Raw genomic sequence first — 12,944 nt, 5'->3', positions numbered from 1 at the left:
TTATTTCTACCACATCCACTTGGAACATGTCTTACAAAGCAATCGACAGATGTTTTCACACAAACTCATTGATCCGTATCGCCCTTTTTTTTTTTTTTGTGCTCTATTTGGTCATGACATTGTTAGAAGGTCACTTGCTTGATCTGAAGAGTGAGAGCAGAGTGTTTTTCAAACAAGCAAGGGGAGGAGTGAAAGGAAAGTGTGAGAAGAGCAGGCTGGTCTCGGCCATTGTCGAGGATCTGCTGGCCCGTGTGCTGGTCTCGGCCGTCGTCGGGGACCTGCTGGCCCGTGTGCTGGTCTCGGCCGTCGTCGGGGGAACTGGAGCAGGCTCTGGTCGCCCTTGGGTGGTGAGAGGCTCGAACTAATCCATGGAGTTAGCAGATTTCTCTTTCTTAGCTTTTCCAGACTGCTCAGCACCAATGGAAACAGAACTGAGTCTACAGTGCTTATCAAAGAGCAGTCCCCAAATACTCAGTCACCAACAGTCGCCCGCAGAGGTGTTTCAGTAGTGGTGCCCAGTCACATTTTTAGTAAATATTTCACCTCTGTGCCCTTTTCAACCAGTTGCTTCTAAAACTATATTGTAAGTGTGCAGATAAGGGGGAAAGTTTATTTCCCCAGTGGTATGTAAAAGGATCAGTTGTACTTAGAAGCAGAAATATGGCGTAAAGAATGGCGCCTTTCTTGGAGCCGTAGGCCTTGTTATCATCTGGGATTCTTTTCTGTCCATCTGGGTTTAGATCATTATTAAAATAAAAGCAATGCCTTTTTGATACATGCACCCCAGTGTTCACAGCAGCACTATTTACAATACCCAAGACTTGGAAACAATATAAATGTCCATTGACAGATGACTGGATAAAGAAAATGTGACTTATATATACAAAGGGATACTACTCAGCCATAAAAAAGAATAAAATAATGCCATTTGCAGCAACATGGATGGACCTGGAGATCGTCATTCTAAGTGAAGTAAGTTAGACAGAGAAAGAAAAATACCATATGTCACTTCTATGTGGAATCTTAAAAAAAAAAGACAAACTTATTTACAAAACAGAAACAGACTCGCAGACATAGAAAACAAACTGATGGTTACTAGGGGGTATGAGGGGTGGGAGGAGATAAGAGAGTTGGGGATTGTAGACACTAACTACTGTATATAAAATAGATAAACAACAAGGCCCTATGGTAGAGCACAGGGAGCTATATTCAATGTCCGTAGTCACCTATAATGAAAAAGAACATGAAAACAAACACGTGTATGTTCATGTGTGACTGAAGCGCTGTGCTGCACACCAGAAACTGACACGTTGTAAACCGACTCTACTTCAATAAAAGTAACTACTAAAAAAAAGCAATGCCTTTTTTCATATCCAAACTTCTTTTGAACCTAAAGTATGTATGTCCTGTTGAGAAGGGAATATTGATTTTCCCTCCCGGTTTTAGTGAGATATCACGGACACACAGCACCGGGGGAGCTGAAGGAGTGTGAATACTAAACTCACTCCAGATTCCGCTCTCCGCGGTCCTGCTTGCTTCCTACTGAGCCTTCTCCGAGCAGCATGGGAAGTACCCCAGGGCCTTCACTGGAGCGGAGGCAGGATGGCACCGACTCTCCAGAGAGGCGCCCAAGCGCAGCCCTGGCCCCACCAGCTCCTGGCTGTGTGACCGGGGGCAGGTGAGCAGATTCTCCATCTCCAAGTGTAGCGTGCGGTGGAGACACACCTAGTGTCTCCCCACGGGGTTGCTGTGTGGGCCGAGCGAGTGAGTCCCTGCAGAATCACTCAGAACAGAACTTGGTTATTTTTCTCACGTTGGGGGAAACCTTGACTTGCCCGGATGATCACGCTGCTTGAGTTTTTCCTGATGGATTTGGCCAGATGGCTGAAACTCCTTTCTGCTTCCAAAAGTAAAGGCATGTGTTCCATGATTCGGGCAAGATTAGTGGGGTCTGAGCTTCGGCTTCACCCTCAGATGTGAACAACAGCTTTCGTCCTCACGTGACTCTGCACCGGGAGTCTGGGAGGGCCTGGGAAAAAACTGATTTATGGGTAGGAAGTGACTGTGTGTTCTCAAGGAAGGTCCGTGATGGTTACTGACGCTGTTGTCAGGGCTGAAATTCTTTTCCTTTTAAAGAGGTTTGAGACACCAGATGAAAGACATAGGAAAGTTGTAAAGTAGATTGAGTGTTGAGTAGACTCCGACATTCTTCATTAACTGGGTTGTCTCAAAATAGCTCAGATCCATGCCTCCTTGCAGACAACGGCGTGGGAGAGGGAGGAGGGGAGGAGTGGATCCTGGAAGGAGTAGGATTAGGGAGACACCGTCACCCACGAGAAGAGCCCAAGGAAAGGGTGTCCAGCCAGAGTCCAAGCCTTTCATCTGTCCTTCGCCGGCTCACACTGTCAGAGTTCACGTGCAGAGTCAGGTTATACACAAAGGATAGCAGACAGTTACCACTGTGGTTGGGGAACAGCAGGCAGGTTCTGGGGACGCACAGCCTCGTGCATGGGAGGTCGAGTGGCCCAGGAGGGACCGCCGAGCCTTCCTGGGGAAGACCTGCGGGCAACGTGCAAACACTGGTGGTGACTTACTGGGCACCATCCTTTAGGTTCGCCCCTCACATCGTACTTTCACCCTGAGCAGCCGTCCTCCTCCACCTCACAGGCAAGAAATACGAGGCACCGAGAGGTGAAAAACTTGCCCGGTGTCTCACGGTAAGTAGACTCCCAGGGCGGACAGTCTGTCCTCAGGAGCGCCGCGCGCTCCTTCCTCCTCCCACGTCAGCCCCGCCTGCCAAGTGGAAAAACTGATCCCGAAAGATTACGTCCTGTCTGGTTCTGTTTGTACATAACATTCTTGAAAGGACACAATGAGCCAAATGGAGAACAGAATAGTGGCTTCCAGGGGTTTGTGATGAGGGGGCGGCAACAGAGGCAGGTGGGTGTGGTCATAAAAGGACATGAGCTGCCTTTTGGTGATAGAACTGTCCTGTACCTTCATGAGACTCTCCGTGTGATAAAATTCCACAGATCTAAACACACACACACACACACGCACACACGAGTTTAAGTAGCACTGGGGAATCTGGGATGAAGTCAGGGAATTGAATCAATGTCAATAATCGGGTTGTGACCATACTACAGTTTTGCAAAATGTTACCACTGGGAGAAATTGGGAAAAAACTACCTGGGATCTTTTGTGTTGTTTCTGATAACTGCATGTGAATCTATAATTATCTCAAAATAAAAAGCTTAATTAAAAAGGGCATGCCCAGGGTAGAGCTGCGGGAGCCTGTGACATCGCAGCTGCAGGACTGATGCAGGAAAGCCAAGAGCTTTACGGGAAAGGTGACCCGGGACCCAACGGCACCGAGCCACGTTTAACCAGCCACAGAGCCACCCTCTTCTCGACGTCTAATTCTGAAGACAATAGCACCTTCTCATTGCTAAGGACCCTTATACCCCACACTCTGTTATTTCCATCTGAAATGCTTGAAAACTCAAACTATCTCAGATATAAGAATTATTGGAAAGGGGCTGCCAGATAAAATACAGGGCACCCAGTTCCATTAAAATTTCAGGTAAAGAATGAGTGATATTTTAGTATAAGTATATCCCAAGTACTGCATGGAACATACTTACACAAAGATTATTTGTTGTCTATTTGAAATTCAAATTTAACTGGGTGCCCTGTGTTTTTCTTTGCTAAATCTGGCAGCCCTATATTGGAATGGGAAGGACGTATATGGTAACTCAAAATTAGTGTTTTTATACTCATCATATGTGCCTCAGCTCCCAATGAAAGGGCTGAAATTAAGGACTTACAATTTAAAAATATATTTTTAACAGTAATAATGACGTATGTGCTGCACGGGTAACAGTGCTAAAGATGGGATTCTTTTATCCCCATTTCAGCCAAGGCCTCGAGGTAGCAGCATCAGCAGCCCACACATCCACGCAGGGGCAAGACCTTGCCCGTCGTGACCTCCTTGGCGGGAGCCCCAGATTCACGTTTAAGCTGGGATTAACCGGAGGAAGAGAGACATTTTAATTCTAAATGAAGCTTGGTACTTTATCGTAGAGTACTGGGCACTGTAATTTCTGAAATAGGGCTGTTACTACTTTGAGACGTGACCGGAAGTCTGTGTAATTCAAGAGTGGCTGGAAGAGGAGGACCAGCCTGAGATTCCCTGCAAGGCGGCGGGAAGGGGACAGCCGACCACGCAGGTCGCGGGATGGGAAGTGCATGGTTGCTTTCTGCTGTGTGATGAGTGTCCTGTTCTCCCGTGTGGGGTCCCGGTCTGACGCCCCAGCAAACATTAGTGCAGGCAGGGCTTCAGCACCTGATGAGGTACACGGGGCGTTCTCTCCATTCTGCTGGGAAGGAAACCGAGGCGCTTCAAGGGCGAGGAAGTCTCTGAGACTAGACATCTCTGAGGCAAGGCCAAGAGGCGAGCTCATGCATCCCGGCTCCAGGACCACCGCCCTGTACTGCCTCCTGCTTTAAGTGGAGCAAAACCAGAACTCCAGAAAGGGCTCTGTATTTTCCCCTCCTCAATAACCTTATCACCGCCACCACCACAACCGCCATTGCCACCATCGCCATCAGTTCATTAATTCTCCATCCCCTCCAAACACTCCCTGCACCCAACATACCTGGCACTGCTTTGTATCACAGGCCTTGAAGCCCTTGGAAACAGCAGTGCCAAGACTAGCGGTGATCGGTTATTGGGCGCATAATACGCTCTGCACCAAATCTTTTCCTTATTCCACCCTCTCAACAAGCCCTTGAAGGTTACCTCTTTCACAGACAAGGGAACTGCAGTTATGAGAGAGTGAATTACCCATGGCTAGTAAGAAAAAGACTCACATCCAGGTCGTTCAGACCTGCCACCTGGTCCTCCACCATCGCAGCACCTGGCCGCCCGGACAGGGCTTCCTCCCTCCAAGTACAGAGCTAGACTAGGGGGCTTGGCCGGGGCAAGAGAAAGTTCCGCTGGGGCGCTGTGGCAGTGGCTGCTCCTCTCTTGCATTCCAACCTCTTTGCTCGAGATTTCCAGTACTGGGGGTCCATGGTTCAGTATTTGTAATTTACAATGCAAATATCCTCCACCTTGCTCCCTGCAAAACACTTGAATAAAAACGAGGACTGCCAGCTAGCACACACAACAGGAGGGCACCCCCCTTTCTAATATTTGGAGAGTGTTAAGGAGGTCTGCAAATTTGGAGGACGATACAGTCCTTACCAGGAGCCTGCGTGCCCCTCCTGATGCATTGTGGGTCAGGGAGAGCACGATGTTTTGTAACCATGGAAACAAACTGAGTTGGAGAAGCTGAAGTGCAAACCTCCAGCATCCAGATCACCCTTCAAAGATGGCAACGACGGTGGGGGAGGCTCTAACACCACTCAGGGCATTGGAACTACTTCTAAAATATCTAGACCTCAGTGAAACCAACGCTCCAGGCGGACTGGGGAGACAGAGAGGGCTGTAATCTGCGGAAGGGCCTGATGGGTCAGCCCCGACAGAGCCAGAAGCAGGAAAGCCCCCGCCCTGCCCCGCCCCACCCCTCTTGTGCTCACTCTCTCCCCCTCCAGGAGGTGCGCCCTTTGAGCGCTCCATGGGAAAGACTCTGCCACCCCAGCAGCTCCACCCCCGAGTCCTCTCACCAAGAGAGGACTGGCCCCCCTACCCTGAGCCTCTCTCCCGACAGACCCCTCAGCGAAATGGGCAGGCCAAGGGATCCCCCAGGAAACAGAACCCTTCCTCCCGCGTTGGCACCTTCCTGGGTGTCCCTGGGATCATTGCTGAGGGCTACGCATCCCCTCACGCTCAAGTCCAGCAGACCCTGGGAGTCCTTTCCAGCCTCTGTGCCGCAGAGAAGCAGGGCTGGGGCCACATCCGCCTTGTATTCATTTGCAAAAACAACTCTTTTAGCTTTTACAGGCACCCGCCTCCCCAGCCCAGCGCCAAGGCCGAGGTCCGGGGAGCCAGGGTCCTCATCTTGACTTTGGTCCTGGAGAGAGGAGGACTGTGTGGTCACTGCCCCCTCACTGCCTCCCCTGCTGTGCTGGTCTTGGCTGCATGTCCACCAAGATTAGAACTTTGGGCCGACAGGGTGTTCTGCTTCCCGAGAGCAAAATCTTATTGGGTGGCGTGAATTAATGGACTTGGGGTGCGGGATGCCCAGAACCACCACATCTCTGTCAGTGCTGGGACGGTGCTGGGACGGTCCTGGGGCATGTCGGGAGGAAGAGGGCAGGAAGTGGCGTGGGAAGGAGGAGAATCCCCTCCGTTTCCTCCTGGGTCCAGCAGCGAGCCCCCACCCCACATGGATGGTGGTGGCCAGACCTGACCGGGGCTCCTCCTGAGGACGTGACATGAGTATCGGTTCCATGAGCGTGGAGCTGAGGAAAACGCCTGTGAGGCAGCAATTACCGTTCACTTGTTGCTATGGTATTTCTGGGGCCTGTTTGGATCCACCAGTGTCTCGATCATTTTCAGTGCTCATTTACAGAAGGCTCTGTTCATCACAATGTGCTCTGAAACCAGCTTCGCAGGATGCCCGGGTGACAGACCCACGTGAGTAACGGTGCTACCGTTTCACAAGGGGCACAGGAAGCCGGGCGATGTTTTAGAAACTAAAATCAGGGAAGGTGAAATACAAGACGTGCGAAGTGACATTGTCATTCTAATGATGGAAACTCGCCTTTAGGTTAAACTACAGGTGACATAAATTGGGGTTTTGGTGTCAGGAAGTATTGGTGATATCCCTGAGGCTTCGATGTCTACCTGGTGGCACAGCTGGGAGGAAGCAGCATTTGAAGAGCAGGTTACTGCTTTTACAGGGAGGCACCAGGAGGCTGAGAGAGGAGACTGGCCGTACCCCTGGCTTGCAGATCTCCGGTTTCCAGAGAAACTACAGAGAAAATCCAGCAATTCAGGGTCCAGTCTTGTGTGTAGTGGAGCCAATGCTCAGAGGAAGTTTACAACTTATGAATAACAATGTACAATAATTACGTATGTGCAGATAATACTAAAATATCATGATAGTGTGAGCAATAAAAAAAAGAGAAAAAATCATATCTTCTTATGGGTAAACAAATTACGGTGTATTTGTGCAGTGGATTCCGTAGCTCAGTGGGAATGAAGGACTTAGAGCTACGTGCATCGACACCCACGATGACACCCCTCACACACACCAGAACGAAAAAGCAGGGTGCCTCCAGCAAGGTACTGGAGACACAAAAGAGAGCCAAAAATATGCAAAAGAGACACAAAAATATGCAAGATTAAGCAATATACGGCTTAAGGGAACATTGCTATGTGGGAAAATTATAAAAGAAATGAAGTGAATAAGGAACACAAAATTAGGAGATACACATATATATGTCAGTACATAACCTGGGACCTTCAGTGTCGGTCAGCTCTAATGCTTAAGCCGAGTGGCTGGTCTGGGATGTTTGGAACATTATTCCCTGTATCTCATGTATAATTTTTAATATCTTCTTTTGTGTTTACAAACCATAGTAATGGCCATCAGCTTGCTTTTCTTCCTCCATCTGCAAACCTTGACTTCCCTCATTGTCCAGACAGGGCTGACCCAGCCCTTGCTCCCTCCAAGCAGGGATGGAGCTGGCTTGGGGCTGAGCAGACCTGCCATCTTCCCAGAAAAAGACTTGCTTGGGACAGAGGACATGCTCTCTGCTGCCTCGTATAACAGGGTCATAAGTGATTCCCCACCCCAGTGACTCCGATCCAGGAATAAGGAGTAAAATGGAGTGGCTGAGTTCACAAAATATGTGAGTTTCCCTCTGAAAAAAAGCAGTTGTGAACCAGGATGAGAAGGAGGATTTTGAAATGTTTCAACAGAATGTGTTGCAAAATCACACAAGATAAACAGATGCTCTCCTTTCACTTTCTTCCTTTGTACAGTTTTTCTGGAGCACAGCAAGATGAGAGGGTGCCTACCACTTTCCTTCCCCTCTGATGTGGAACTGCGCAGAGGGAGGTAAAGAGGCTTATTTAAGGTCACAAAGCATCCAGTGTCCCCAGGGGCTCAGTCTGAGCCCCCACCTCACAGGTAAGTGGCCAGCCCAACCCCCACCCACCCCTGCTCCCCTCTCCGGGATACTTTACTATGGGGGGGGACCAGTTGGAATCTGGCGACCGTTCTAACACCGAAAGCACAGATTTGGGAGGCGAGAAATCCAGGTTTAAGTGCTAAATCTACGGTCCACCGTCTAAGCCACCTGCTATGGAAGACCTTTCTCCATTTGTGGGACGGTGTGTTTTTTTTCTGTTTGTTTGTTTTTAAATTTTTTATTGAAGTGTAGTTGACTTACAAGGTTAGTTCAGGTGTACAGCAAAGTGATTCAGTTATATGTATACATACATATGTGGGGTGGGATGTTTTAATACCCTGGAGAGCAGGCAAAATTCCCAGCTAGATTCCACAACAAATACGAAGGTTTGTGTGCAGAATCCAAAGCGATCAAATTCTAGCACAGCATGCAACAGCAGACGCTTGCTTGGCTTTTTTCTCCAAAGGTGCCCCTTTCATACCATGAACTTTCAATGCTTCCAGTGTTATTGGGGGACATCCTATTACGTGCCAGTCCTCCTATGCACTGTCTAGGTGGGATCTGGGGCAGCGGTAACCGCAAGGTCTGCCCCTGGTACAAGGAAGAAACCAAGACGGCAGGGGTTAAGGGTAACCCTGAATCATTAAAAAGAGGAAGGCCAGGAAAGAACATCCCAGCCCCCATCTTTGCCAGAGCTGCAGTTCCTTTGTTGTGTCTTAGGGAGCGGAACGGACAGATCTCTTCTGGGAAGCCAGCCTCCCTCGATGGGCAGCCGTCTCAGAACCCCCCCTTCTCTCCTGGGGATCACACCCCACAGCCTGATCAGTTTTCTGGTTGCAACCAGAACCACCACTTCTGTCTACGTCAAGCACAAGACGCTCACTGGTGGGGTACTGAATGGGGGGAGGGCCACAGAACTGACTGAGGGAGGACTCAGAAGGCCACCAGGAGCTCCGGAATTCCGGAGGGTCAAGGAGCAGGAAGCAGCATGGCTCTCTCTTTGCATGAAAAGTCAGGCCAGGATTCCAGCACTTGGACAACAATACAATGACTGTGAACAGATTCTAAGTACCACTTCCTGTCAACGAGTCCAGGATCCACGTGGGAGCATCCAGCAGGTCCCGCTGAAGTCTGGTGCCCAAGTTCAGACCGCACTGGGGCAGAGGGGGAGAGTTACCTGTGGTCCAGCCTTGGTCGGGGTCAGCTGTGCACTGCATCCCCCTAACACAGCACCTGAGGGATTCTGCCAAGACACAAGGGGTGAGAAATGCCCACTGAATCGACTTCTTCCATTCTTCTAGGTTCACACACACACACACACACACATTTCTTCCCTGACATTTGCTTCCAACAACAACTAGCTCTCTTTAACACAGTGCCCTCTCCTTATCTCAGACAAAACATGCACACACTCTCTCTCCAACAGGCAACAGCCCAAAGCCTCAACGGTCACCCTCTGCGTCCCGTCCGTCCTCACCGCCAGTGTGTCTCCACCCTCGAGTCCCACCCGTGTGCCGTCCCGCTGTTCTGAAGTCTGCTTACTACGTGGTGATCAGCTGCCAACAAGCTGTGTACACAACAGCGTGGGAGAGAAGAGGGAGGGGTGGAAACGAGAAGTAATTATCTCATAAACGTGCACGTGACACAGCGAGGGAGGAAGGGCCCGCGTCACCCTGCGGTGGCTGGCGCTGCTGCCAAGGGCCTTCCTTCCGCCACCGGATTTGTTTGCCTTCAGCCAGCATCTCGAAGGGCTTGCTTTCCTTAGACACGAGGGCTTTCCAAATATTTATTCTTGAACCTGAGAATTGAGTTTGCTGGTCCTGTCTGTAGAGGAGTGTGTTAGTCGGGGTTTTCCAGAGAAACAGAACCTAAAGGACGTGTGTATATTCAGAAAGAGATTTATTTTGAGGAACTGGCTCAGGCAACTGTGGAGGCTGGCAGGCACAGATCTGCAGAGCGGACCGTCAGCCAGAGACCCAGAGGGGAGGGCATGCTGAGGTTCAAGTCCAGAGGCCGTCAGCTGTGGGCCTGCCCCTTTGGAGGTCAGCCTTCAGTTCGGGCCTTCACCTGATCGGATGGGCCCCACCCCACTCATCACCCCGACACACGCTCTGGAAGGCAACTCACACTGCGGAAGTTGTTTTTTGCTTTTTTTTTTTTTCGGTGGGAGGATGCAGTTAGATTTATTTTTATTTATTTACTTAATGGCATAGGGGATCAAACCTGGGATCTCGTGCATGCTAAGCACACATTCTACCACTGAACTCTGCCTTCCCCCTGTGGAAGGTTTCTTATGCACTGAAAGTCCACTGATCTGAATGTTAATCTCACCCAAAAACGCTCACACAGAAACATCCAAAACATGCTTGACCACTAACCTGGGTGCCAAGGCCCAGCCACGTGGACACATAAAATCAACCACTGTCAGTCTCTGCTCACATTTTACCACTGGACTTGTTGGTGTAAGGAGACAGCCCCCAGGCTCCCTCCCCAGGTCCCCTGGTATCCCTTCCCCTCACCCCATCGCTCTTGCCAAGTACCCCAGCCAGAAGCCATTTCTCCTTTTTTCCTGTTTGTTTCAGCCACTCAAGAAACCTGGGATGGCCAGCTGGCAACTTCTGTTTCCCAACTGGAGAAACCATCGATTTGGCCGCAGACAAAATCCTTAAGCCACGGGCGTTCAGAGGTTCGGGAACAGGAAGCAGCAGTGCAAGCAAAAACAGGCCACGTGACTGGCTCTGGGGGGCGATGTGAGGTGTCGCCGCCAGGCTCAGCCCCGGTCACTCCATCGCTGCCCATCGCTGACCTCGGTACTGGCGCCGAGGCGGCCCGCGGATGTAACGGAAGGCCCTGACCAGCTGGCCTGAACTCGGAACAATCACCCCGATGCCCTGGGTGGGCCTGACGAAGGCCTTCAAAGCAGAGCGGAGGTTTCCCTGTCCCGAGGACGGCCGCTCTGGTCCTCACCACGCAGCTCTGCCTGCTCTGAGCCTCCTCCTGTGACTGGTTTCTTGGGAGGGCTCAGTACCTCCTCCCTTTTAGGGCCAAACTGATAGACCACATGTTGCTCATCTGCTCGTCGGCTGATGGGCATCTGGGCCACCTCCCCTTTTTGGCCATTACGAATAATGCGGCTGTGAATGCCTGTGGGCCAGCTTCTGTGCGACGTCTCTTTAGCTCTCACAGGTGATGTCCAGGAGCTGAACTGCTGAGCTAACTTCTCGAGGTCCTGCCAAACCCCTTCTCAAAGCAGCCGCATCATGTTACAGCCCCGCCAGGAACGTGTGAGCGTTCCCGCGTCTCCCCATCTTCATTATCTCTAGGGCCGGGGCCCTGCGTCCAGCTCAAAAGGAAACTTCCCTTTTCCTCCTGACAACCTCCTATCAATTTTCCTTTGGCATCATTTCCAAGTTCCAGAGGCCACAGGAGCACAGCTCCCTCTGCGAAGGGGGCTCCCGCAGTGAACGCGGAGGAGCCGGCCGGTCCTCTCCAGATGCCCCAGCCGTCCAGGGAGAGGACGTCCCCACCGGCCTCCACGCCCCGCAGTCCATCCAGCGTTCCTTGTCTGCCTGCTGGTCCCCCACAAGATCAGATTCATGGGTCGTACCTGGGAAGACCGTGGCCTGGCTGTAAGCAGCCCAAAACTTCTGCAAGCCACGTGTGTGATATTTTAGGATCACACACTGGCCCCAAAGGGATGCGACCCCCACAGCCTGCAGTGAAGCCCGTCTCACTGGCCCCACGGTTTCCCCTCAAATCACCGCCTTGGTTCTAGTCAAAGAATTTTCCTACAGCATTAACTCTCCTGACCTGAATTTCCTTCCCTCGTGTTCTTCTTTTCACTCAATCTCATTTTAATTCGGGTGTCTCTTCATTCTACTTAAATTAAAACATTTACAAGGTATGACAGTCCATTCCTCATGGAGCCAATATTTTCCATTAAGAAAAATGAAATAGCTCTAACTTAGTATTAATTTCTATGCCTTAAAGATGTGAAGGATAATTGCTTATCCGTCTGAGTTGCTTAATTTCACTAAACACCAGATATTAAATGCTATTTTGAGGCTCCCCCAAAAAAACTTCACTACTTCTTAAGATCTATTTTTGTTGGTATATTAGAATCCAAAACAAGGAAACCAAATTCTACCACAAACCTGAAGAAAAGTGACATCAAACCATCGGAGATAACATGTGAAAATGCAGTATAACGCTTTTTCAGACCCTGAAAACACTGATGAGCAAAGGATCAGCTCATTGGCCTATTCCAGTGACTTCCAGAATTAATAATTATTAAAAACACAAAGAGCAAAATGGAGAAAAGTGTGTCACCATGTTTCAGGTTTACCCACCCACATGCACGTCCCTGGATTGCTCTTGAAATTTGGCCCCAAATTGAATTTATTGCATAGAATAACACCGAATGTTTACCAAGTCTCTTTTATGTCTCCCAGGGACTGAAGTTTCAAATCACATGGTGCTTTTTTTTAAGCACTTGAGGTCAAGCAGGAAGAGATTCCTTTTACGTTGGAAAGGAATCAAGGCATTCAGGGCAGATTTGAGCTCATCTTTCATTGCTAAGCACTCCTCAGACATTCGTAAGTGTAAGCCCCTAATTTGGCAAAGAAACCCAGGCCCCCAGCACCGAGGCTTCGCCCGCCTGGGCTGTCACAGAGGCAGCGGGTCTGCCCCAAAGCCGGGAGGGGCTGCTGCCTTCCCAGACCTTTGACCTTGCTGTACCCCAAACTCCCGTTCCTCAGTGAGGAAGTTAAAGAGAAGAAAAAAATATTTCAAACTCAGTCACAAGTGTGCCTGGTCACCATGAAGGCAGACTCTGTTCCCAACTTTAAATGCTAATTCTT

General features: G+C 50.0%; 1 protein-coding gene across 5 annotated transcripts; it reads left to right on the top strand.

Moving 5' to 3' along the window:
• The first annotated feature begins 7,939 nt into the window (after window positions 1-7,939).
• Window positions 7,940-11,989, top strand: LOC105103855 (uncharacterized). 5 transcript variants are annotated; one of them, XR_010378214.1, is made up of 4 exons: window positions 7,940-8,084; window positions 9,180-9,345; window positions 9,512-9,701; window positions 10,668-11,989. XR_010378214.1 is itself a non-coding variant. In XM_064480447.1 (4 exons), the coding sequence occupies exons 1-4, from the start codon at window positions 7,991-7,993 to the stop codon at window positions 10,837-10,839; spliced, it is 996 nt and encodes a 331-aa protein (XP_064336517.1). In that variant the 5' UTR covers window positions 7,940-7,990; the 3' UTR covers window positions 10,840-11,989. The 5 variants fall into 5 exon arrangements, 2 of the variants coding, with proteins under 2 accessions (XP_064336517.1, XP_064336518.1); XM_064480447.1 differs by having other exon boundaries at window positions 8,806-9,345; XR_010378213.1 differs by lacking the exon at window positions 9,180-9,345.
• The last annotated feature ends 955 nt before the right edge of the window (window positions 11,990-12,944 follow it).

This window comes from Camelus dromedarius, chromosome 28 (genome assembly GCF_036321535.1).
Source record: "Camelus dromedarius isolate mCamDro1 chromosome 28, mCamDro1.pat, whole genome shotgun sequence".
Taxonomy (NCBI): Eukaryota; Metazoa; Chordata; class Mammalia; order Artiodactyla; family Camelidae; genus Camelus; species Camelus dromedarius.
Note: the sequence above shows the minus strand (reverse complement) of the source record. Positions and strands in the feature narration are given on the sequence as shown.

Coding starts and splice junctions, on each gene's coding strand:
- LOC105103855 (XM_064480447.1), top strand. CDS start 7,991: ATGTGGAACTGCGCAGAGGGAGGTAAAGAGGCTTATTTAAGGTCACAA. Junction 8,085..8,805: donor TCTGAGCCCCCACCTCACAG/GTAAGTGGCCAG, acceptor GTTGTGTCTTAG/GGAGCGGAACGGACAGATCT. Junction 9,346..9,511: donor ATTCTGCCAAGACACAAGGG/GTGAGAAATGCC, acceptor TCTCTCCAACAG/GCAACAGCCCAAAGCCTCAA.